Source organism: Mus musculus, chromosome 12 (assembly GCF_000001635.26).
Source record: "Mus musculus strain C57BL/6J chromosome 12, GRCm38.p6 C57BL/6J".
In the NCBI taxonomy this organism is placed as follows: Eukaryota; Metazoa; Chordata; class Mammalia; order Rodentia; family Muridae; genus Mus; species Mus musculus.
This window is the reverse complement of record NC_000078.6, coordinates 34047239-34074353: the sequence shown is the minus strand read 5'-3', so window position 1 is coordinate 34074353 and position 27115 is coordinate 34047239. Positions and strand designations below refer to the sequence as shown.

The window sequence follows — 27115 nt, the reverse complement described above, 5'->3', positions numbered from 1 at the left end:
GCTGGGTTGGTGTCCCAGTCCCACTTCTGGGAGCCTTGCCTGGTTGTAGAAGATAGTCAGCTAATGCTCTGTATCTCACAGCACTACGATGCCTTGCTAGGTCACTTTTGTAGGTTCTGGGGAGTTTCCACTGCACTTCACTGCTCCAAATCCTGTTGTCTCTTCAAGTACTCTCCCTCCTCCTTCCCCCAAGCCCCCCACTGGATCACTCTTGTCCCATCCCTATCAACCCCCTATGTGCCCCCCAAAATCTATTATTTCCACTTCCCAGGGAGATTCATGCCATGCCAACTTGAAAAGTCCTTGTTACTTAGCCTCTCTAGATCTGTGGATTGTAGCATGATTATCATTTACCTTACAGCTAATTTTCTCTTATAAGTGAGTACATACCATGTTTGTCTTTCTGGGTCTGGGTCACCTCACTCATAAGGATCTTTTCTAGTTTTGTCCATTTGCCTACAGATTTCCTGATGTCATCATTTTAACAGCTGAGTAATACTTGATTATATAAATGTACCACATTTTCTTTATCCATTCTTTTTTTTTTTTTTTTTTTTTTTTTTTTTTTTTTTTTTTTTTTTTGTTTTTTTTTTTTTTTTTTTTCCATTTTTTATTAGGGATTTAGCTCATTTACATTTCCAATGCTATACCAAAAGTCCCCCTTACCCACCCACCCCCACTCCCCTACCCACCCACTCCCCCCCTTTGGCCCTGGCGTTCCCCTGTACCGGGGCACACAAAGTCTGCGTGTCCAATGGGCCTCTCTTTCCAGTGATGGCCGACTAGGCCATCTTTTGATACATATGCAGCTAGAGTCAAGAGCTCAGGGGTACTGGTTAGTTCATAATGTTGTTCCACCTATAGGGTTGAAGATCCCTTTAGCTCCTTGGGTACTTTCTCTAGCTCCTCCATTGGGAGCCCTGTGATCCATCCATTAGCTGACTGTGAGCATCCACTTCTGTGTTTGCTAGGCCCCGGCATAGTCTCACAAGAGACAGCTACGTCTGGGTCCTTTCAGTAAAATCTTGCTAGTGTATGCAATGGTGTCAGCATTTGGAAGCTGATTATGGGGTGGATCCCTGGATATGGCAGTCTCTACCTGGTCCATCCTTTCATCTCAGCTCCATACTTTGTTTCTGTAACTCCTTCCATGGGTGTTTTGTTCCCACTTCTAAGGAGGGGCCTAGTGTCCACACTTCAGTCTTCATTTTTCTTGAGTTTCATGTGTTTAGGAAATTGTATCTTATATCGTGGGTATCCTAGGTTTTGGGCTAGTATCCACTTATCAGTGAGTACATATTGTGTGAGTTCCTTTGTGATTGTGTTACCTCACTCAGGATGATGCTCTCCAGGTCCATCCATTTGGCTAGGAATTTCATAAATTCATTCTTTTTAATAGCTGAGTAGTACTCCATTGTGTAGATGTACCACATTTTCTGTATCCATTCCTCTGTTGAGGGGCATCTGGGTTCTTTCCAGTTTCTGGCTATTATAAATAAGGCTGCTATGAACATAGTGGAGCATGTGTCCTTCTTACCAGTTGGGGCTTCTTCTGGATATATGCCCAGGAGGGGTATTGCTGGATCCTCCGGTAGTACTATGTCCAATTTTCTGAGGAACCGCCAGACTGATTTCCAGAGTGGTTGTACAAGCCTGCAATCCCACCAACAATGGAGGAGTGTTCCTCTTTCTCCACATCCTCGCCAGCATCTGCTGTCACCTGAATTTTTGATCTTAGCCATTCTCACTGGTGTGAGGTGGAATCTCAGGGTTGTTTTGATTTGCATTTCCCTGATGATTAAGGATGTTGAACATTTTTTCAGGTGCTTCTCTGCCATTCGGTATTCCTCAGGTGAGAATTCTTTGTTCAGTTCTGAGCCCCATTTTTTAAGGGGGTTATTTGATTTTCTGAGGTCCACCTTCTTGAGTTCTTTATATATGTTGGATATTAGTCCCCTATCTGATTTAGGATAGGTAAAGATCCTTTCCCAGTCTGTTGGTGGTCTTTTTGTCTTATAGACAGTGTCTTTTGCCTTGCAGAAACTTTGGAGTTTCATTAGGTCCCATTTGTCAATTCTCGATCTTACAGCACAAGCCATTGCTGTTCTGTTCAGGAATTTTTCCCCTGTGCCCATATCTTCAAGGCTTTTCCCCACTTTCTCCTCTATAAGTTTCAGTGTCTCTGGTTTTATGTGAAGTTCCTTGATCCACTTAGATTTGACCTTAGTACAAGGAGATAAGTATGGATCGATTCGCATTCTTCTACATGATAACAACCAGTTGTGCCAGCACCAATTGTTGAAAATGCTGTCTTTCTTCCACTGGATGGTTTTGGCTCCCTTGTCGAAGATCAAGTGACCATAGGTGTGTGGGTTCATTTCTGGGTCTTCAATTCTATTCCATTGGTCCACTTGTCTGTCTCTATACCAGTACCATGCAGTTTTTATCACAATTGCTCTGTAGTAAAGCTTTAGGTCAGGCATGGTGATTCCACCAGAGGTTCTTTTATCCTTGAGAAGAGTTTTTGCTATCCTCGGTTTTTTGTTATTCCAGATGAATTTGCAAATTGCTCCTTCTAATTCGTTGAAGAATTGAGTTGGAATTTTAATGGGGATTGCATTGAATCTGTAGATTGCTTTTGGCAAGATAGCCATTTTTACAATGTTGGTCCTGCCAATCCATGAGCATGGGAGATCTTTCCATCTTCTGAGATCTTCTTTAATTTCTTTCTTCAGGGACTTGAAGTTTTTATCATACAGATCTTTCACTTCCTTCGTTAGAGTCACACCGAGATATTTTATATTATTTGTGGCTATTGAGAAGGGTGTTGTTTCCCTAATTTCTTTCTCAGCCTGTTTATTCTTTGTGTAGAGAAAGGCCATTGACTTGTTTGAGTTAATTTTATATCCAGCTACTTCACTGAAGCTGTTTATCAGGTTTAGGAGTTCTCTGTTGGAATTTTTAGGGTCACTTATATATACTATCATATCATCTGCAAAAAGTGATATTTTGACTTCCTCTTTTCCAATTTGTATCCCCTTGATCTCCTTTTGTTGTCGAATTGCTCTGGCTAATACTTCAAGTACTATGTTGAAAAGGTAGGGAGAAAGTGGGCAGCCTTGTCTAGTCCCTGATTTTAGTGGGATTGCTTCCAGCTTCTCTCCATTTACTTTGATGTTGGCTACTGGTTTGCTGTAGATTGCTTTTATCATGTTTAGGTATTGGCCTTGAATTCCTGATCTTTCCAGAACTTTTATCATGAATGGGTGTTGGATCTTGTCAAATGCTTTTTCTGCATCTAACGAGATGATCATGTGGTTTTTGTCTTTGAGTTTGTTTATATAATGGATTACATTGATGGATTTTCGTATATTAAACCATCCCTGCATCCCTGGAATAAAACCTACTTGGTCAGGATGGATGATTGCTTTAATGTGTTCTTGGATTCGGTTAGCGAGAATTTTATTAAGAATTTTTGCATCGATGTTCATAAGAGAAATTGGTCTGAAGTTCTCTATCTTTGTTGGATCTTTCTGTGGTTTAGGTATCAGAGTAATAGTGGCTTCATAAAATGAGTTGGGTAGAATACCTTCTACTTCTATCTTGTGAAAAAGTTTGTGCAGAACTGGAGTTAGATCTTCTTTGAAGGTCTGATAGAACTCTGCACTAAACCCGTCTGGTCCTGGGCTTTTTTTGGCTGGGAGACTATTAATAACTGCTTCTATTTCTTTAGGGGATATGGGACTGTTTAGAAGGTCAACTTGATCCTGATTCAACTTTGGTACCTGGTATCTGTCCAGAAATTTGTCCATTTCGTCCAGGTTTTCCAGTTTTGTTGAGTATAGCCTTTTGTAGAAGGATCTGATGGTGTTTTGGATTTCTTCAGGATCTGTTGTTATGTCTCCCTTTTCATTTCTGATTTTGTTAATTAGGATTTTGTCCCTGTGCCCTTTAGTGAGTGTAGCTAAGGGTTTATCTATCTTGTTGATTTTCTCAAAGAACCAACTCCTCGTTTGGTTAATTCTTTGAATAGTTCTTCTTGTTTCCACTTGGTTGATTTCACCCCTGAGTTTGATTATTTCCTGCCGTCTACTCCTCTTGGGTGAATTTGCTTCCTTTTTTTCTAGAGCTTTTAGATGTGTTGTCAAGCTGCTAGTATGTGCTCTCTCCCGTTTTTTCTTGAAGGCACTCATAGCTATGAGTTTCCCTCTTAGAAATGCTTTCATTGTGTCCCAAAGGTTTGGGTACGTTGTGGCTTCATTTTCATTAAACTCTAAAAAGTCTTTAATTTCTTTCTTTATTCCTTCCTTGACCAAGGTATCATTGAGAAGAGTGTTGTTCAGTTTCCATGTGAATGTTGGCTTTCTGTTATTTATTTTGTTATTGAAGATCAGCCTTAGTGCATGGTGATCTGATAGGATACATGGGACAATTTCAATATTTTTGAATCTGTTGAGGCCTGATTTGTGACCTATTATGTGGTCAATTTTGGAGAAGGTACCATGAGGTGCTGAGAAGAAGGTATATCCTTTTGTTTTAGGATAAAATGTTCTGTAGATATCTGTCAGATCCATTTGTTTCATCACTTCTGTTAGTTTCAGTGTGTCCCTGTTTAGTTTCTGTTTCCATGATCTGTCCATTGGTGAAAGTGGTGTGTTGAAGTCTCCCACTATTATTGTGTGAGGTGCAATGTGTGCTTTGAGCTTTACTAAAGTTTCTTTAGTGAATGTGGCTGCTCTTGTATTTGGAGCATAGATATTCAGAATTGAGAGTTCCTCTTGGAGGATTTTACCTTTGATGAGAATGAAGTGTCCCTCCTTGTCTTTTTTGATGACTTTGGGTTGGAAGTCAATCTTATCAGATATTAGGATGGCTACTCCTGCTTGTTTCTTCATACCATTTGCTTGGAAAATTGTTTTCCAGCCTTTCATTCTGAGGTAGTGTCTATCTTTTTCTCTGAGATGAGTTTCCTGTAAGCAGCAAAATGTTGGGTCTTGTTTGTGTAGCCAGTTTGTTAGTCTATGTCTTTTTATTGGCGAGTTGAGACCATTGATGTTAAGAGATATTAAGGAAAAGTAATTGTTGCTTCCTGTTATTTTAGTTGTTAAAGGTGGCATTCTGTTCTTGTGGCTGTCTTCTTTTAGGTTTGTTGAGGGATTACCTTCTTGTTTTTTCTAGGGCGTTGTTCCCGTTCTTGTATTGGTTTTTTTCTGTTATTATCCTTTGAAGGGCTGGATTCGTGGAGAGATAATGCGTGAATTTGGTTTTGTCGTGGAATACTTTGGTTTCTCCCTCTATGATAATTGAGAGTTTGGCTGGGTATAGTAGCCTGGGCTGCAGTTTGTGTTCTCTTAGTGTCTGTATAACATCTGTCCAGGCTCTTCTGGCTTTCATAGTCTCTGGTGAAAAATCTGGTGTAATTCTGATAGGCTTGCCTTTATATGTTACTTGACCTTTTTCCCTTACTGCTTTTAGTATTCTATCTTTATTTAGTGCATTTGATGTTCTGATTATTATGTGTCGGGAGGAATTTCTTTTCTGGTCCAGTCTATTTGGAGTTCTGTAGGCTTCTTGTATGTTCATATGCATCTCATTCTTTAGATTTGGGAAGTTTTCTTCAATAATTTTGTTGAAGATGTTTGCTGGACCTTTGAGTTGAAAATCTTCATTCTCATCCACTCCTATTATCCGTACGTTTGGTCTTCTTATTGTGTCCTGGATTTCCTGGATATTTTGAGTTAGGATCTTTTTGCATTTTCCATTTTCTTTGATTGTTGTGCCGATGTTCTCTATGGAATCTTCTGCACCTGAGATTCTCTCTTCCATCTCTTGTATTCTGTTGCTGATGCTCAAATCTATGGTTCCAGATTTCTTTCCTAGGGTTTCTATCTCTAGTGTTGCCTCGCTTTGAGTTTTCTTTATTGTGTCTACTTCCCTTTTTAGGTCTAGTATGGTTTTGTTCATTTCCATCACCTGTTTGTATGTTTTTTCCTCTTTTTCTGTAAGGACTTCTACCTGTTTGATTGTGTTTTCCTGTTTTTCTTTAAGGACTTGTAACTCTTTAGCAGTGTTCTCCTGTATTTCTTTAAGTGATTTATTAAAGTCCTTCTTGATGTCCTCTACCATCATCATGAGATATGCTTTTAAATCTAGGTCTAGGTTCTCAGGTGTGTTGGGGTTCCCTGGACTGGGCGAAGTGGGTGTGCTGGGTTCTGGTGATGGTGAGTGGTCTTGGTTCCTGTTAGTAAGATTCCTCCGTTTACCTTTCGCCATCTGGTAATCTCTGGAGTTAGTAGTTATAGTTGACTCTGTTTAGAGATTGTTCTTCTGGTGATTCTGTTACCGTCTATCAGCAGACCTGGGAGACAGATTCTCTCCTCTGAGTTTCAGTGCTCAGAGCACTCTCTGCTGGCAAGCTCTCTTACAGGGAAGGTGCGCAGATATCTTGTATTTGGACCTCCTCCTGGCCGAAGAAGAAGGCCCAAAACAGGACCTTTCTCAGACACTGTGTTGCTTTGGCAGTTCCCAGGTGGTACAGACTCTCACCTAAGCAGACTAAATTCCTAAGTTCCTTGGAGTCCCGGGACCAAGATGGCGACCGCTGCTGCTGTGGCTTAGGCCGCCTCCCCAGCCGGGCGGGCACCTGTCCTCCGGTCCGGAAGGTGGCCGGCTGTCCCCGGCCCACACAGGGTGCTGCCTCAGCGCCTCTGTGCTTCTGCCTGTTCCAGAAGCTGTCAGGTTCTCTGGCGCACCCTCTCACCTGTTCAGACTAATTTCCTAAGTTCGGCGGGTCTCGGACCAAGATGGCGACCGCTGCTGCTGTGGCTTAGGCCGCCTCCCCAGCCGGGCGGGCACCTGTCCTCCGGTCCGGAAGGTGGCCGGCTGTCCCCGGCCCACACAGGGTGCTGCCTCAGCCCCTCTGTGCTTCTGCCTGTTCCAGAAGCTGTCAGGTTCTCTGGCGCACCCTCTCACCTGTTCAGACTAATTTCCTAAGTTCAGCGGGTCTCGGACCAAGATGGCGACCGCTGCTGCTGTGGCTTAGGTCGCCTCCCCAGCTGGGCGGGCACCTGTCCTCCGGTCCGGAAGGTGGCCGGCTGTCCCCGGCCCACACAGGGTGCTGCCTCAGCGCCTCTGTGCTTCTGCCTGTTCCAGAAGCTGTCAGGTTCTCTGGCGCACCCTCTCACCTGTTCAGACTAATTTCCTAAGTTCGGCGGGTCCCGGGACCAAGATGGCGACCGCTGCTGCTGTGGCTTAGGCCGCCTCCCCAGCTGGGCGGGCACCTGTCCTTCGGTCCGGACGGTGGCCGGCTGTCCCCGGCCCACAAAGGGTGCTGCCTCAGCGCCTCTGTGCTTCCGCCTGTTCCAGAAGCTGTCAGGTTCTCTGGCGCACCCTCTCACCTGTTCAGACTAATTTCCTAAGTTCCTCTTTATCCATTCTTCAGTTGAGAAACAACTATGGTGATTCCAGTTTCTGGCTGTCATGAATAAAGCTTCAATGAACACAGTTGAGGAAGTGTCCTTGTGGTAGGATGGCCTGTCCTTTGGGTATGTGCTCAAGAGTGGTATAGCTAGGATTTGAAGTAGGTTGATTCCCAATTTTCTGAGAACCACCATATTTATTTCCATAGTATCTATATAAGCTTGCACTCTCACCAGGAATGGAGGAGTGTTTTCCTTGCTCCACATCATATCCAGCATGACCTGTCATTTATGGGGATTTTTTTATCCTAGCTGTTCTGACAGGTATAATATGGAATTTCAAAGTAGTTTTGATTTGTATCTCCCTAGTTGCTAAGGATGTTAAACACTTCTTATTATTTCCGATATCTCTATTGAGAATTTTATGTTTGGAGCTCTACTCAATTTTTAATTAGATAATTTGGTTTATTGATGTCTAGTTTTTGAGTTTTTTAAATATATTTTGGATCTGATACAGGATTGATGAAAATATTTTTCCATTCTTTAGGCTGAAGTTTTGTCCTATTGATGGAGTCCTTCAATTTAAGCTTTTCAGTTTTATGATGTCCATTTATTGATTCTTGTTCTCAGTGTCTGTGCTATTGGTGTTCTGTTTAGGAAGTTGTCTCCTGTGCCAGTATGTTCAAATTAATTCCCTACTTTCCTTTCTATTAGTTTCAGTGTATCTGGTTTTATGTTCAGGTCTCTGATCCACTTGGAATAGACCTTTGTGTAGGATCATAGATATCGATCAATCTATATTCTTCTACATGCAGACATCCAGTTAGACCAGAACCATTTTTGAAGATAGTTCAGTTTTTCCACTGTGTATTTCTGACTTCTTTATCAAAAATCATGTGTCCCTAGATGTCTGAATTTATATCTGAATCCTCACTATGATTCCACTGAGCAACCTGGCTGGTTTCAGTTGTTGTTGCTTTTGCCAATACTGTGTGGTTTTTATTACCATAGCTCTATACTGAAGCTTGAAATCAGGATTGATGAAAGCTCTAGACGTTCTCCTATTGCACAAGACTGTTGTAACTGTCCAGGATTTGTTTGTCTGTTTGTTTGTTTGTTTTTACTTAAGAAGTTGAGACTTATTCTGTAAAGATCTGTAAAGAATTGTGTTAGAATTTTGATGGGAATTGCATTGAATCTGTAGATTGCTTTTCATAATATGGCCATTTTTACCATGGTAATTGTACTGATCTTTAAATGTGGGGACACTTTCCATCTTCTGATATGTTTTTCATTGTTTTCCTTAAAAGCATTGAAGTTTTATTGTCATGCAAGCCTTTCACTTATTTTGTTACAGTTACCCAAAGATATTTTACATTATTTGTGGCTATTGTGAAAGGTGTTGTTTCCCTGATTTCTTTCGTATTCAATCTGCCATTTGTATATATGAGGGCTATTGATTATCTTTTTTCTTTCTTTTAGTTAATTTTGTATCCAATCACTTCATTGAAGATGTTTATCAACTGTAGGAATTTGCTTGTAGTATTTTTGGGGTGACTTATGTGTACTACCGTATCCTCTGTGAATAGCAATACTTTGACTTCTTACATTTCAATTTGTATCCCTTGATCTCCTTTAGTTGTCTTACTGCTCTAGCTAAAATCTCAAGTGGTATATTGAATAGATGTGAAGAGAGTGGCCAGCCTCGTCTTTTAGTGGAATTGCTTTGAGTTTCTCTCTGTCTAATTTGATGTTGTCTGTAGGCTTGCTATAAATGGCCTTTATTATATTTAGCTATGTTCCTTGGGTCCCTAGTCTCCCCAAGACTTTTATCATTGGAGTGTTGGATTGTGTCAAGAGCTTTTTCAGCATTAATGAGATGACTGTGTATTTTTCTTTCAGTTTGTTTATGTTTGATTTTATTGACTCATTTGTGTAAATTGAACAGTCCTTGCATGTCTGGAATGAAGCCTACTTGGTCATAGTGGATGACTTTTTGATATGTTCTTGGATTCTGTTTGAGAGTATTTATTGAGTATTTTACATCTATCTTCATGATGGAAATTGGTCTGTAATTCTCTTGCTTTGTTGAACCTTTGTGTGGTTTTGGTATCAGGATTACCACTATAACCTCATAAAATGAATGTTATGTTTCTATTTGTAAAATAATTTGAGGAATATTGGCATTAGCTCTTCTTGGAAAGCCTGGTAGAATTTTATCCTCATTTTATCTGTCATTGGAATTTTTGGGGGGTGGGGGCATTGTGGTGGAGACTTTTGATGACTGCTTCTATTTCCTTAGGAGTTAAAGGTCTATTTATATTTTATTTTATCTTGATATAACTTTGGTAAGTGGGATCTATAAAGAAAATTATTCATTTCTTTTAGATTTTCCAATTTTGTCAAGTATTAACTTTTAAAGTGTGACCCAATGGTTCTTTGTATCTCTTTGGTTTCTCTTATTATGTCCTTCTTTTTATTTCTGATTTTCTTTCTTTGGAAATTTTCTCCCCACCTTTTGCTTAGTTTGGCTAAGGGTTTGTCTACCTTGTTGATTTTCTCAAGGAACAAACTATTTCATTGATTTTTTTACATTGTTCTTTTTGTTTCTATTTTAGTGATTTCAGCCTTCAGTTTGATTATTTACAGCTATTTCTCTTGGGTAAACTTGCTTCTTTTTGTTCTAGAGCTTCCAAATTTGTTGATAAGTTGCTAGTATTTTCCAATTCTTGCTAGATCTCTTCAGTTTCCTTATGTAGGCACTTAATGCTATGATCTTTCATCTTAGCACCATTTTCATTGTGTCCCATAACTTTAGAGTATTCATTTCATTGGATTCTAGGAAATTATTAATTTCTTTCTTTATTTCTGCCTTGACTCAGCAATCATTCAGTATGGAGTTGTTCCATTTCCATATATTTGTAGGCTTTCTGTGTTTCTGTTGTTGAAATTCAGTTTCAATCCATGGTTATCTGATAAGATACAGAATATGATTTCAGCTTTTTAGGCTCTGTTGAGACTTGCTTTGTGAAGTCTCCCACTATCAGTGTGTAAGGATTAATGTGTGATTTAAGCTTTAGTAGTGTTTCCTTTACAAACATGGATGACTTTGCATTTGGGGCATAGATGTTAAAATCTGAAAGATCATCTTAGTAAATCTTCCTTTGATAATTATAAAGTGTCTTGCCCCATCTCTTTTGATTAATTTTGGTTTGAAGTCTATTTTGTTAGATATTCAGATGTCTATACCAGGTTTTTAGGTTCATTTACTTGGAAAATATCTTTTAAACTTTTTACTCTGAAGTAATGTCTATCTTTGATATTGTAGTGTGTTTCTTGATTAAAGCAGAAAGATAAATCTTGCTTTTGTATCTATTCTTTTAGTCTGTGTCTTTTTATTGGTAAATTGACTTCATTTATATTGAAAGATATCAATGACCACTGATTGCTAATTACTATTATTTTGTTGTTGATAGTGGTGGTAGAGTGTGTGTGTTTGTGTGTCTGTCTGTCTGTTTTTTTGTTTTGCTGGTATGCAGTTATTTATTTTCTGTGTTTTCTTGGGTATAGTTAACTACTTTGGGTTTGAGTTTTCCTTCTAATATCTTCTATAGGGCTGGATTTATGGATAAATATTATTTAAATTTGACTTTATCATGAAACACCCTGTTTTCTCCATCAATAGTGTTCGAACCTTTTACTGGGTATAGTAGTCTGGCCTGTATCTGTGGCCTCTTAGAGTCACTACATCTGTCAAGACCCTCCTGGCTTTTAGAGACTCCATTGAGAAGTCAGGTATAATTCTAATAGGTCTGCCTTTATATGTTACTTGGCCCTTTTTTTCTTGTAGATTTTAATATGATTTTTGTTGTTGCTGTTGTTTTCTGTATTTTTAGTGCTTTGAATATTTTGTGGCAAGGGAAATTTCTTTTCCAATTTACTTGCTATTCAGTAAGCATCTTTAACTTTTATAAGCATGTCTTTTTAGGTTAGGAAATTTTTCTTCAATGATTTCATTAAAAATTCATTTCCAGAGTCTTTGAGCTAGGAATCTTCTTATATATTACTATTATTCTTCAGTTTGGCCTTTTCATGATAAACCAGATTCCGTATATTTTGTGTCAGAAATTTTTTAGCTTTAACATTTTCTTTGACTGAGGTATTTATTTCTTCTATCATATCTTCAATGCCTGAGACTTTCTCTTTCATCTCTTGTATTTTGTTGGTGATTCTTTCATCCAAAGGTCCTGTTCTCTTACCTAGATTTTTCTATTTTCAGGACTCCTTAAGTTTTTCTGGGTTTTTTCCCCATTATCCAGTCTTAAACAGTTTTATTCATTTCCTTCAACTGTTTGTTTAATTTTTCTTGGGTTTCTTTAATAGATTTATTTGTTTGCCTCTTGAAGGACCCCTATTATCTTCATAAAGTTGTTTTTAAGGTCTCTTTGTGCTTCATCTGAGTTGCAATATTCAGGGTTTGCTGTAGTAGGCTAAATGGGCTCAGGTGGTGACATATTGCTCAGGACATTGTTGATTATGTTCTTACACTGATATCTAGGTATCTGGGTATTATAGGTTTAGGTGCAAATTTCTTAGCTTGTCTTCATTGGATGGGTGGGTTTTTTCCCTTGGTTTCTGTTTTCTCTCTGGTCTTCTGGCAGTAGTGGCCTCTGGTTTAGTAGAAGGTCTCTACCCAAGTTGGAGGCTGGAGTTCTGGCAGCTGATGTGGCCTCTGGTTCAGTCAGAGGTACTCAGCAGGAGTTGTGGGGGCATGACATAGTGATGCAGAGGGGTGTGACAGTGGTGGTAGCCTTTTCACAGAGTTTGGACAATGCTGAGGTATACTGACTACCTGCAATTTTGGTGGCTGCCATGTCCTCTGGCCCTGAAGGATACTTCTACTAGAGTTGGGGCCTGGCATGTGGTGATGATGAAAGGAGAGCTGGCAAGCACTGAGGAAGTAGGGGCAGTCCACCAGCAACCAACCTACCTGGGGTCCAGGCAGCAGGCCTGGCTTCTGATGGGGTAAAAGACTTCCACCAGAGTTGTGGGCCAAGATCTGATGACAAGGAGAGGGAGTGTGGCTTGGAGTAGCCTGAGTGGGCACTGAGGGATTATTGGTGGTCTGTGGGCAGGGTGGAGGTGTTTACTTAGGGGATGGGTACTGGCTTGTCCTCTGGTACAACAGGAGGCTTACACCAGAGTTGTTGGCTCCTTTCTATCATCTTTGCAGCATGAGGAAACGTTTGCTTCAGAGGCTTGAAGCGTGTGGAGTAACTATCTTTCTGTGAAGATACAGTACAATAAGCTGAGAACTCACTAAAATCCAAGGCCTTCACTTTGAATAGCTCATCCACAGAGCTGAGGACAGGATGATTTATGTAACACATAGGCCAGTTTAATGCATGTTCATATCTAATGTACACAGAAACACGGCTTTCAAATTTCCTGCGCATTGGGAGTATTTCTCTAAGGCTTCTAGGAGTTGACATGGGACAAATTATGCAGTTCTCTGGTTTTACTCTGTGACACATTATTTTAAGAACCAATTTATCTAAAATAGACTAACATTCCAAAATACATTTCACTTTTGGTTTTCTTAGTTCAACACAGCATTACCCAAAACAAGGGCTCAAATCTAAAAATTTCCTAGTGAAAAGAGAAAAAAGTTTGTGCACATGCCCTCCCGTTTCTTGTCTTCTTGGGATGCCTCTGTTATGTGTTTTCAGTACATTGTACAATTGTGGAGCAGGAGTAAAACCTGCCCTAATATGTCATGGAATAAATTCAGTGCCAGTTCTGCCTACATCCTTTATAAAATAGCATTTAGGTTATTGACAGGAAACAAAATGAAATAGAACCCTGAGGATATTGGAATTCATCAAGAGCTTGGGGTTCTATCTCTTCTTCCTGCTCACTCTGGCCCTCACCTCTAGAGGAAGAGAGGGGCCTGGCTCTCGGAGTGGGAAGCTGATTCACATGAGCATGGGATTAAAGAACATACGTGAATAAGTTGGCACAACACCTGGTGCATAGGAAACTCCCAACAAAGGTTATATCTGACCATTTCCTTCCTCTTAATTCTTTTTTGATTTAATCTATGTGTCTTTTCCCTAATAAGATTGTTTATAATCTTGTGACCTGTAAGAATATCTAGACAACACCTAGACATCTGTGTGTTCTACTATGCTTTATTAAAAACAGGAGATCAACAAAGCGTAAGCACTTAGTAGTAAGTTGACTTTGTTGCCTAATGTGTGGTTAGCTAATCCACTTCAAAAAGTATCTAAATATTACATATATAATATTTCCTGAATAAATAAATAAGTCATTTAGAGGACAGAGACCCTTAAAATAGTAAAGCATTTTATACTAGTACCTGAGTAACCCTAGTCCTTCTATTTGCTGACATCAAAGCAAATAAATATTGCATTTTTCAAATATATATTTTTTCCTTAGTTTAAATTGGCAATCCCCGTTTCATGAGCATGTTGACTAGCCCAACTCTGTATTAGTCTTAAATCACAAAGACAGTGTAGCTAAGATATATAATGCAGGCTATTGTATAAAATATTTTTGTGAATAGAGAGTTATATTTGAGGAATTCAAGAGCCATATTTATTGGGACTGTATCTAAAGGCAGAAGGGAAGATGGAAGTGACACAGGTGATAACAGGATGTCCTCTGATGTGTAGAATGAGGGGGAAGAACCTAGAGTTCACTCATTCTTTAGACCCCCCAATTTGAATATTTTATACATGCCTAACTAAGTGCTCACAGCCAAGTACACCAAGTTAGTTTGCAGTTTTCTACTGCTTCTATAAGAATTACAAAAAGATTAATGATTTAGAACAAGATGGAGACTCAGTAGGTCTAATTCTGGTGCTGGCTTCACACTTTTAGCCAGTGTCAGCAGGTTCCCCTCCCCACACTTGTTTGTTTGTTTGTTTGTTTGGCTGCTCCAGGGAAAAATCGCAAAGAATCCTGTCCTTCCCCTGTCCCCCCCTTCAAGGGGCTGTCTACATTCTTTGGCTCGTGGCTTCTTCCTTTCTCTTGAAAGTCGGTAGCAACCTATCTTCAGTCATCTCAGTCCTTCTGACTAAAACTGAGCAAGACTTTCTGTGGTAAAGGGCTTACATGGGTAGCATTTAAGATAGAGGCTATAACTCAGGGTTTCTTTGTTTTTGTTTTGTTTTGTTTTCTGTATTTGTACTACCAACACATTTTCCAACCTACCTTAATTCTTATCCAAATATTTCTAGTACTTTGCTTATTCTCAAGTCTCCATTCTAATCCTTTTTCTGTGCACTAACAAAAAAGTTATTTAAAACAAAACTGTAAGAGCAAACTCTGTCTGTGTTGCTGAAGTCCTTCAGTGCCTTCCATCCCACACTGCACAGTAAAGACCACCTTCTACTGTAATTTTACCCCTCTTAGGAGTTCAAACCTCACTCCTAACACTTTATTCTGTTTGAATTATGCTTTTTGTTCCAACAACAATCTGGCTTACTTAGAGAATGAGAAGAAAAAGAAAGAAAGAAAAAAATAGAAAGGAAAGGACGTGCCTTCTAAAAATGGTGGAGAAGAAAGTTTATTGTGACTAGAAGGGAAAGCATAGCCAGAGACAGGGACATCTGGACGAGTACAGAGAGGACATGACCCTACGCCTTGGACAGCAGCAAGGGGAAAGGGAAGAGAAGGGAACCAGGTGCACTGGCCAGGAGGCCCAAATCAGAGTAGACCAAAAAACCAGGTCACCAAAAAGGCTGAATTACATAGGGAAGAACAGCTTCCGGGAGGCCAGCCCAGCTTCTGGGCTAGAGAAGTTTAGAGTAGGGGTCAGGGCATGCCAGCCAGGAGGGCCCTGTAACTGAATGGAACCAGGAATGGAGGGAGAAGCTGCCAGTGGAGAGCAGCTGTCTGTCCCAGGTTTGAAACCTAACAGTTTGTAACTGAATTATATGTTTAGTGTGATCATTTAATTGCCCAATGGTGATATTGTCACCTATACCACTCTCATATAAACAACACTCACAGCAAGATCAACGGAGAATGTGTCTATCACTCTACCCTGCCTTGACTGCTGCCCCAGCCAGGCAGCCCCCTTTAACCTTTTAACACCCTTTAACACCATCCGCTCATTTTGCTTATTCTTAAATTTCACTTAAATGGAGTTTCATTTAAATGCTACATACTAGTTGGTAATCTGGCTTCTCTCACTCCACTAAAAATAATATTTTTGACATTTGTCCATGTCTCTGACAATCAATATTCTGCCCATTTGTAGTTGCACATTAGGCCAAGTATATCAACATATTCTAAGTTGTTTATCCACTTACCTGTGGATTGGTACTTGGCTTGCTTCCAATAATGGACTATTAGGAATAAAACTGCTATGATTTTGATTTTTTTTTTTTTTGTGGTTAAAGTAAAATGTACTTATGTCAATGGTTTTGAAGTGTACCATGCAGGACTGTGAATAATAGAAACATAGCCTTGCCTTCCTTTCTACAACTTCATTCTGCAAAAAGCAAACCCTATCTCCATTATTCAACTTCCCTCTTTCTCCTCACACCCAGATCCAGGGACTGGTGCTTGCCCAATGGGATAGGTCTCAAGTTATGCCAGTCATTGGTTGGCCATTCCTTCTGTCTCTCTTCCATCATTATCCTTGCATTTATTTCTTCTAGACGGGACAAATTTTGGATTGAAACTTTTGCTGGTGGGTTGGTGTCCTTATGCCTTTACTGGGGGTCCTGCCTGGCTACAGGAGGTGGCCTCTTCAGGTTCCATATTCCCACTGCTATGTGTATGGGATAAGGTCACCAGCATTGACTCCTAGGAACCTCCCCACTCCACTCCAGGCCTCTAGCACTTCGTAGAAAATCATGTGCCAGAGGAATACCGAATGGCAGAGAAACACCAGAAAAAATGTTCAACATCCTTAATCATCAGGGAAATGCAAATAAAAACAACCCTGAGATTCCACCTCACACCAGTCAGAATGGCTAAGATCAAAAATTCAGGTGACAGCAGATGCTGGCGTGGATGTGGAGAAAGAGGAACACTCCTCCATTGTTGGTGGGAGTGCAGGCTTGTACAACCACTCTGGAAATCAGTCTGGCGGTTCCTCAGAAAATTGGACATAGTACTACCGGAGGATCCAGCAATACCTCTCCTGGGCATATATCCAGAAGATGCCCCAACTGGTAAGAAGGACACATGCTCCACTATGTTCATAGCAGCCTTATTTATAATAGCCAGAAGCTGGAAAGAACCTAGATGCCCCTCAACAGAGGAATGGATACAAAAAATGTGGTACATCTACACAATGGAGTACTACTCAGCTATTAAAAAGAATGAATTTATGAAACTCCTAGCCAAATGGATGGACCTGGAGGGCATCATCCTGAGTGAGGTAACACATTCACAAAGAAACTCACACAATATGTACTCACTGATAAGTGGATATTAGCCCCAAACCTAGGATACCCAAGATATAAGATACAATTTGCTAAACACATGAAACTCAAGAAGAATGAAGACTGAAGTGTGGACACTATGCCCCTCCTTAGAATTGGGAACAGAACACCCATGGAAGGAGTTACAGAGACAAAGTTTGGAGCTGAGATGAAAGGATGGACCATGTAGAGACTGCCATATCCAGGGATCCACCCCATAATCAGCATCCAAACGCTGACACCATTGCATACACTAGCAAGATTTTATTGAAAGGACCCAGATGTAGCTGTCTCTTGTGAGACTATGCCGGGGCCTAGCAAACACAGAAGTGGATGCTCACAGTCAGCTAATGGATGGATCACAGGGCTCCCAATGGAGGAGCTAGAGAAAGTAGCCAAGGAGCTAAAGGGATCTGCAACCCTATAGGCGGAACAACATTATGAACTAACCAGTACCCCGGAGCTCTTGACTCTAGCTGCATATGTATCAAAAGATGGCCTAGTCGGCCATCACTGGAAAGAGAGGCCCATTGGACTTGCAAACTTTATATGCCCCAGTACAGGGGAACGCCAGGGCCAAAAAGGGGGAGTGGGTGGGTAGGGGAGTGGGGGTGGGTGGGTATGGGGGACTTTTGGTATAGCATTGGAAATGTAAATGAGCTAAATACCTAATAAAAATGGAAAAAAAAAAGAAAATCATGTGCCCATCATGCCCCACACCCCAGCAGCTGCAGATTTCTGGTCCCTTTCCTGGCCCTCTGGTTCTCTCTCCTGTCTCTCCCCACACCTGATCCTCCCCTCTCCCCCATTCCCTGACCCTCTTTCACCCAGTTTTCTCTCTTCCTTTGCCTCCTCTGGCTATTTTATTCCCACTTTTAAGTGAGATTCAATCCTCCTTGGTTGGGCCTTCCTTCTTGTTTAACTTGCTATCTTTCTCACATACCTGTGCAATATGTGTGGGCTTGTAGTTTAAATTGCGACTATTTCCAGAACATTTGTTCTTTGCTGAAGTTCTGATTTTAGTCTTAATTTAGAATGCTGTATTGTTATATCTTCTTTAAAAAAACTGTTAAACCAGCCCTGCTGACATCAAACATTTCAAAGGGTTTATGGAATATCTCCTATTTGTGTTAAGTTGTTGGGGAAGGAAGGTGCAAGTGGAAGAAAATAGAATTCATGAAGCACAGGGTGTGGGGAAGCAGCATGGTGTAGGGGGAGTTGGTGGTTGTTGCAAAGAACAGAAGAGACGAGACGACAGCATGTACTTTGGCCAGAAACTGGAGTCTTCTGAGTTGTGCAATTTTAATAAGTTGTACTCAACTTTTCTAATGCTGACCTTTAATACAGTTCCTAATGTTGTGATGACCCCCCCAACCATAACATTATTTTGAAGCTACTTCATAACTGTAATTTTGCTAGTGAATCATAATGTAAATATCTGCATTTTCTCATGGTCTTAGGTGACCCCTGTGAAAAAGGGTCACGACCTACAGGTTGAGAACGGCCACTTTAACGTATGCCACAGCTCAGTAGTAATGAAGGCATGTAAACCTAGCTAGCAGTAGGATTCTATTTTTACATACATTAAGTGTATTTACATACATTGAACTCATTACTGTAAGAGGGACCGCAGGCTGCACGCTCCAGGGGCCAGAACTTGTGGTCTGTGGTATTCAGTGCTGTGCTCACTGCCCACACAGCCCTGGGCACTTAGACTCACTACATCTGATCTCAAGACTACTCTTTCCTTCCTCTCTTTACCTGGCAAATTTCTTAATTTGTGATGCTGGACTGAAGGACTCCTTCCTTGAATATCAAAGCTCATTGTTGTTCAGTGGCTTGCCAGCGGTAGAGGGTACCTCTATCAACCAACTACACTGTTGCATGAAAAATATAGTTTGTTTTACTTGGGTTGTTTTTGCTTTTGTTTGTTTTGTTTGTTTGATTGTTTTTACAGAGACTCAGTGTACAGCCCAGATGCATCTTGAACACTTTGTATAACCCAAACTGGGTTGAATCTTCTCTACCCTCCCAGAGTGCTAGGATTGCCATGTGCAATCCCAGCTGGGTTCTACTGTGTTCAAATTGCAAATGGACTTAAATTCAAAAAGCCAAGGACTTGCTGCCCACCTTGACAAGATATGCCCACTGTTATACGGAAACATGATTGTTATAGGAACAGCCAACCACTTTCTGATAGGATCTAAGGATCTGAGGTCTGCTCAATGAGATAGAATTCAAAACTAACATAGTTAAAAGGGTCAGGAACCTATGGCTGGATAGGCCATAGGACCCAGGAGAATAACTGTTAGTTGAGATACACTGTGCATGTCTGTGGATGGCCAAGGTGAAAAGCCCTCATATTTCCAAAGCTCCACTTCTCAACACTGTCACTGTGACAAGGCATGGTGACACACATTTGTAATTCCAGCACTCAGGCCATGGAATCAGAGGCCCAGGGGCCAGCCTGAACTGCATAACACATTTGAGGCTACCGTGGGATACACGAAACCCCCATCTCAAAAAAAAACCAGAAATCAAAACCACAACAAAACAAAGGAACACACAAATAAAAAGCCTGACAACCTGTCACTAGCTCACATGCTAATTGTTGCTAAAGCTCCAAAAGCAAACATATAAAATAGTTGTTTAGGGACAAGGATTTGGTAAAGATAAGGCCTATAGGGTGAGGGTACATTACTGTAATCTCAACACTAGGGAGGCTGAGACAGGGTGGTTGTGAGCAAAAGAAACAATTGCTCTGTGCTCTGCCGTTTATAAGGCATGTTCTCTTACTTTAACACATTTGCTTCCCTGGGCTCTGAGGACAAAACAAGTAAGTACCCTTTTTCTAAAAAGAAATTTGAGAGTGAAGAGACAGGTTTCCTCAGTGTTAAGTTTTAGAAACTGACAGAGTAATGACTTAAACACAGGGCATTCCCTCTGAAGGTGAAGACAGTTTTTAACTTGCCAGGTACTGTATTATCATGGTGATGTAACAGAAGGGAGATGGGGTAGGTGTATGTATGCAGACATAGTAAAATATGGGCAGTGATAAGTGCAGTATCTTTGATAAAGAAGTTAGTAGAACATGATTTTAAAGGGATCCAGGGACAGGATTCTTCCAAAAGACAGTTTTATATTCTGCTCACATCTCTAGGCTTCAGGAGAGAACTCCTGAAGTTTTTGCCAGTAGTTAGATTGCAGTGTGAACAGGCTGCTCACATCTGCAAAGCCTCCTTTGGACCTGTGGAGAATGCGTGTTCCTCCACCAAGAGACAATAAACATCTTTTATTTTTGGTGACAGGGGGGGTGGGGGGGGCATTTCTCTGGAATTCCAATCACACTGAGTCCTGGTGTCTAGGACTCATCCAGGGAAAAGATCAGCCCTCTGTGGCTTTAGGTTAGAAATGGGATTAGATTATTCCTCAAGTTTTGATCCACAAAATAACACATTGAAATAAGTCTTTATATTTATATATCGTTTTTTCAAATATTTTTTTAATTTGGTTTTTTCTTTCACAAACACTAGTCTGTATGGATAGAGATAAATGCTAATTGTGACTCACCTTGATAGTCTTTCTCATTTAAAGACCACATCTAAACAGCCTCAGGTTCTATATGCTGAACATTCTTGGGCATTCTGAAGAAACTATTTCTTTTCTTTTCTTTTCTTTTTTTTTAATGACTACTTAAGGAATTTTTTAGAACTTGGTGTTTTAGATAATGCTGAGTAATTTTTACTCTTTGTTTTCTTTAAAAAAATGTGTTAAAAAATGTCTGAATTGCCATTCTAAGGAAAATGTATCTTATTTTCTTAATTTTTTTATTTAAAAATAAGAATGCTACATTGCCCAAGAACCACTGTATTTCACGATTCCTTGAAATCTTGGCTCTTCTCCTTTTGTGCCTGTAAAGCCAGCATGCCTAACTAGCCAGCTTGTCTCAGTAGTCACTGCACATCACACCTACTAAGTTTTCCTGATGGGAAAGTGATCCATTATAGAAAGCCAGTGAGTAGACAAGAGAACACAATTTGCCTATCTATTATTCTATCACCTAGAGAGCTACAGAGTGCAAAATGTATTCTTGCTGGTGGCATAGGGATAGCACTGTATTTGTGTGTCATTTGATGTAGTGTTATGTGCATGACACATAATGAAGGGATGAATCCAAAGGATTCCAGTGTTGACTGTTTGCACTTTCCTTTGCTGTGATTGCTGTTTTTGCTCTTCACCAGCTTTGTCAGGAGTATTTTGCTCTTCATGGTTCATACCTGAAGCTGGGGTTTCACAGACTGTAGTACTAAAATTAGCTTGTGGAGTTCAGACTCAACGTGTCATCTCTGCATCTCAAATCCCACTAATCCAACTTCCCTAGACAACCCAACTGCCAAATGTATTTGGATTCCTGCTACAATTTGTTCTTTTAACTGAATTAAAAGTCATTGTAAAAGTTTCCCTTAGAATGCTCTCAATGTGTTAGTAAATTAAGGTTAGCTCTCAAGTATAAATTTTCAAGCAATTAGATTTGGTTTTTAGCTGAGCAGAACAGCCCACTTAAGATGCCGAATACAAACGATTTACATACTACCATAGTGCGTTTCTTATAAAAATGTAAGGTCTGTAGCAGCAATTTGCTAATCAAATTCAGAATTTGATTTAAAATGCCTCCGGCAGAAGGCCAATCCAGTTATGAAAGAACAGAAGCAAAGCCCAGAGCCTGGATGAGCCTCCTCCAGAAGCTAGCTGGATCTTTCACTCGCCTTAGCAAAAATGGTTCCAGAAAGCACTGCAATCACTCCTAAAGTAGGATATCATAGCTAATTTTTTTTCAATAAATTATTGGACTGTCCAAGACACAAAACATGTACATTTTGGAATCTAGAGTTATAAAATATTCTGACATGTTTTAATATAAACAGGAACATTTCCAATGATTGCTTGGGTCTAAAATGTTTTTCCACTTGACATTTGTTTATACTGCCTAGGAAAGAAACTCTATTTATGGATAACTGAATGACACAAATAAACACGGGAGAGAGCTGAAAAATCAGCTTTGATTGTGCATGAAAGTCTACAATGCCATTGTGTACTCTTGGGCCGTATTCTGATTGCCTGTTTATTTTTACAGAACTGCTGGTGAGCCCATGGAAGAGGAGCCAGCCTTGTGAAGTGCCAAGTCTCCCCCGATATTTCCTGTGTGTGACATCATTGTGTATCCCCCCACACACAACCCCAGCACCCTCAGACATGTCTGCTGCCTGGGTGGCACAGTTTGATGGAACATAAACACTGGGCACAAAATTCTGAACAGCAGCTTCCCTGGTTCTCTGGATGCACTTGAAAGGGCATTACAGATTCCCGAAATGTAACCACTGTGTATCTAAAGTTACAGTAACCAGGATTGGAAGAAACTGTTTCCAGCATGCTTTTCTGCTGATGACCCACTCCCAGACACAAAGTGTGAGCTAGAAACCTTCAATACAGCATTCGATATTGTTCATTTCAGAAGCTATGACAGCCAGTGAAATTTGGGGCAAATCCTGAGACGTACCCATTCCTGACATTCTGACCAGTGTCTTATTGTGTAGTTTACTGTCAAGTAGACTTAAATTGTTTACAGGACTTCTTTTCAGCTGTGAGTCGCTGGGAATTACAGACAGATTGCTGTGGGTTGTAGGGAGTTTTTTTCTCTTTGTTATACTTTTGTTTTGTTTTGAACTTTTTGCCTTTGTTCTAATACACTTCAATCCCTCCTGGCAAGAAGGGACCTGGGATAAGACGTTTTTCCTTTTTCCCTTTTTTTTTTGGGGGGGGGGTGCGGTGGAGCCATGGTTTCCCTGTGTAGCCCTGGCTGTTCTGGAACTCATGCTGTAGACCAGGCTGGCTCTGAACTCAGAGATCCCCCTGCCTCTGTTCTAGGATCAAAGGAATGCACCACCAGCACCCAGCAACAATGAGGCTTTTTTTTTCCTCGATGGAAAAAATATTACAGTGTATCTGACAGTTCAAAAGGAGTTTGCACACTACGCGGGCAATGTGGCAGTATTTTGTGTCTACTTTTACTGGAAATTTACATCTGTCTCAGGTTCTCACTCACAGTATATGAGCTTGCAGTCTTGACAGGTAATGAGGTCGCACCACCCCCCATGCAGCGCCACCTTGAGGACAGTGGCTCTGGAAGTGAATCTCTTGGGAGCCATGCAGCCCTTGCACAGCTCAGAACTTCTCAAGGGTGGTAGCTAGCTCCAGCTCTATCTGGCGCTCATTCTCTCTTCTTTCCTTCTCAGCCTTTCTTGTCACCCTTTTAGAAAACTCACCCCAACTTCCCCATTACTCAGGCGATTTGAGTATTTTATTTATTTTCTTTACTTTTCGGGTGAACCCACTCGTGTTATCTTCTGCTGTGGAACTACTTTAGTGGGTATAGTTTAAGTGATGCCACTGAATTCCCAGGTCTTAGAAACATGTCAATGAAGATGACAACGGTCTGAAGTCCTTTTGAATGGGGCTAAGCTAAGAATTGTGCCTTCACATGAAAACTAACACAGAACTTAACCTTTGCACGGGTAGTATTTCCAACAAAGGTTCAAAATAAAGGACATTTAATTCTGAGATTAAAAACAGCTTACTAAGTAAAATATAAACAAGTTAGCCCCTGCCTCTGAAAATTGTATTTCAGTGTATAACTCAAAACACCTAAAGACAGTGAGTAGAATACCTTGCATATTTAATATCTGACAGTGCTTTTGAACATTGATTTTTAATGTATTTTTCTTAACTCAAAGGATATATTAAAGCCATAAGTGAAGATTGTCATGCTTTTATTCCGAAATCTGAAAGAAACCTTAATTAAAACAAGGTTTTAGGGAAGGCTAAGATATGAAAGACATGGAACAATGTGGTTTGAGTTAGGGAGGACTCCAACCTGTAAATCAAAGATGAAAGATCTCACTCACGTAGAGTCACATAACTCCCCTTTGTTATACAGTCAGGCCACATTTTTCATGCATTTGGTTTTTTTAGGATTACCATTTTAATTTGTAAGACTTTTATTACAGATACAAAAATGGCTTGGTTCTTGATTTAACATCTTAGAAATCTGAGATACCCTTTGAAATAGGAAATCTGAAATGGAATGTAACTTAGTATTAGGTAAAAATTGCTTACATTGCATAAGAATTAAGTCAATCTAGATGCATAATTGTAATAAATTTCTTGTAAATTCCATTTTCTTGATATTTTAGAGAAATTCAATTATATTTGCTCTCTCTCTCTCTCTCTCTCTCTCTCTCTCTCATGTGTGTGTGTTTATGTGTGTGTGTGTGTAATTAGCGAAGTTACTTTAAAAATACCAAAGGCTTACAAAAGACCTTTTCCTTTTAAAGGGGGAAACGTTATCATACTTCGGAAGGTGTACACTTGTGAAGCTTTAAAATCAGCTACAGAACCACAGGTCCCCATGCTTGCTCTTCAGTCTTTGCAAATACATTTTAGAAGTTGGGTAATGAAGCAAAACAGCAGGACTATACTACTCTACTGATGCCCCAGCAACGGCATGGCCTCAGAGGCTGACATGTCACTCGGACAAAGCCAAGTCACTGGGGCATCTTCGTGGTAGTTTAGATTTAAAAAATACATATGAAAGCATTAATCGCACACTTCCTTCCCACCATGTGACAACAGCCTGACTGACTGCAATGCAAAGTATCAGAACCCTGGGAGAGGAACAGATATGGTGCCTTCAGTTCTCGCTATGACCCTCTGGGCATAGTTTCATTTGTTTAACTAAAATCACAGAGGCCTTGAAAATAAGGCATCTCCTCCCACAAAAACTTCAAATATTATGGGACTGGTCTCTCCTAATAGTTCAGACTTGTTTTATTTCTAGAGGCCAATCACAAAGCTTTCTGAGTTCACTGGGTATCTTTACAGACTCCATATGGGGAGTGAATATGAGTGACCCCGAGAGTCTCCTGGAAGAAAAGCCTTCTCCACTTAGCATGTTTAAGCTTTTATAAATTTTATTCCATCACTTACAATTAAGGCAATTTATGTAATTGGTTTTTGTTATTATTTCCCATTTAAGACTTTCCTCTATTTGTCTCAGTGGAAGCATGTTTTAAAATCTAATAGTCCAAAAGAAACCTGAAAGTGGATCATTCTGAACTTAAAAACAGCCGTTCTGTCAAAGTGGCACACTGTCTGTTCTAGTCTTAACATTCTTTTTCTGCCTTTGGAAGTGAAATAATGTGCTCACTACGAGAGACAGAGAGAGAGAGAGAGAGAGAGAGCGAGAGAGAGAGAGAGCGAGCGAGCAAGAGAGAGAGAGAGCGAGAGAGAGAGCGAGAGAGAGAGAAATGACATAACTGCTTTACCACTTCCATAAAGAGAGCATTTTTACCACCAAAACAAAACAAAACACCTAGAAAACCAGATTAAGGCTCAGAACAGAGGCATTCCGTTGCCTTCGACGCTGCTCATTACTTGTGGTGGTGGTCTCACTCAGCATTAGCCCTTCTCTCTTCCCCAAGGACACTGCTATATTTTGGTCTCTAGTAGAAATCTAAACTATTTACTGCCATGTAGCAGAACTTATATTGAGGATTTCATCAACTTCCTTAACACCATCACTAAAATATTTAAATGTGTATGATGTGGCTCTGTTAGTCAGATGTATTTCCATTGGAAATCAGAGACTTTGTCTCCCAGAGCCAACATCTTGGTTCTGCTCTATTGAATATTTCATGAGTCACTGAGTGACTGTGTGTGACCAGAGGATTGTGTGTGTGTGTGTGTGTGTATGTATATGTATATATACACATCTCCACATGTGCTAAATAAGGTCAGTTGCTTTCCAGAATACTGGGACCAAGGGCCATTACATTTACTGCTGTACACCCTGCTCTTTGATGGAGATAGCATTTTGTAACAGATGACAAGGCTGTTCCAGCAATTGAGGCCTTTATTAACCTAACATTTAATAAAAATGAAAAAAAACAAAGGATTTAAAAGCTTTATAACCTGAAGAGAAATTTTACTTCTTTGTGTATGCAGAGATTTTTTAAAGAGAGAGAAAGAGGGGGGGGGAGAGAGAGAAGTCAGTTATCTCTTTTTAAATTGTAAGGTTCTCAAACTCTTTCTGGATGAGTGGCCTCAGTGCAGACCTTCACTTCAGTGCAGAAGCTGGGTGAGATGAGACTGTCTTTCCAGTGGTAACTGGGCTTAGCAAGTGTACCATCCAAAATGACAGACCTTTGTGTAGGATATGTGCCAGGCAGTCTGTGTCATTCAAAACTAATAACCTGACATTTCAAATCAGTTGGACTCTTCAGGCAAATATGCAACAAAAGCGTTTATTATTTTGCTGATTAAATGCTACACCAGGATTGCTGGAGTGAATGCTGATAACCTGGAGTTTCTGGTTCCTGTAATGTGAATGTGTCTTTTGTATCATGGTCTTGTATCTGTTAACGTAAGAAGATCAATTGATTCTCCTCTGTGAACAAGTTGTTTTGCCCTTAATTTTTTTTTTTTTACTTTCATCAAAATCTGTCATCCAGAACAGAAAAGTATGCATTGCCAAACATGAAGTTGTTCTGCCAGTGGTGTGCGCCCAGATGTGCAAGCTAGTGCCTAATAAAGAATGAAAAACTAATAACAGCACCATTGTTGCACACGCCTTTGGAATGTTCACCTCCTTTCCGCTTCCCTCCTGTTTTGTTGTGTTGTGTTGTGTTTTGTTTTGTTTGTATTTGGAAACACGGTATCATGCTCCAAAGGGTGGCTGATGTTGTTAGTGTCACCACGCCTTCAGAAGAACAATGACGCCCATTTTGTGTTTTCTACTGATTTCCTCTAGTCCCATGTGAATAAAAGCTATTTGAAATAATTGTGTCCTAAAGTTTCTACATCCTAGGCACCTGCCATTAAAATGTGTATCACAAATATGTGACAGATATTGTTGATACACAAAATATTATTAATTGTGAGGTATTGAGATATTATTAATTACTAATGGGGTATTGGGATATACACTACTCTACTTTTCTGCACTGCAGAGAGTTGAGACTAAAGATATGTATAAAGCAGCAATGGGAGAACTGGCTGCTCCTCCAGAGGACCAGGGTTTATTTCCCAGGACCACAAGGTTGCTCATGACTATCTGTAACTCCACTTCCAAGGGACCCTAATACTCTGCTCTTGCTCGTTCAGGCACATGGCACACACATG

The 27115-nt window shown here is 40.2% G+C and overlaps 1 protein-coding gene across 27 annotated transcripts in view; it reads left to right on the top strand.

Annotated features, from left to right (window-relative positions):
* Window positions 1-26774, top strand: part of Hdac9 (histone deacetylase 9) — an 869516-nt gene extending 842742 nt beyond the window's left edge. For 26 of the 27 annotated variants that reach the window (XM_030246984.1, XM_006515264.4, XM_006515266.1 and 23 more), the window contains one exon: window positions 22014-26774. In XM_030246984.1, coding sequence (XP_030102844.1) covers window positions 22014-22053 — 40 coding nt within the window. In that variant the 3' untranslated portion in view covers window positions 22054-26774. The remainder of the gene's footprint in view (window positions 1-22013) is intronic. The other variant, NM_001271386.1, reaches the window with a different exon arrangement.
* The last annotated feature ends 341 nt before the right edge of the window (window positions 26775-27115 follow it).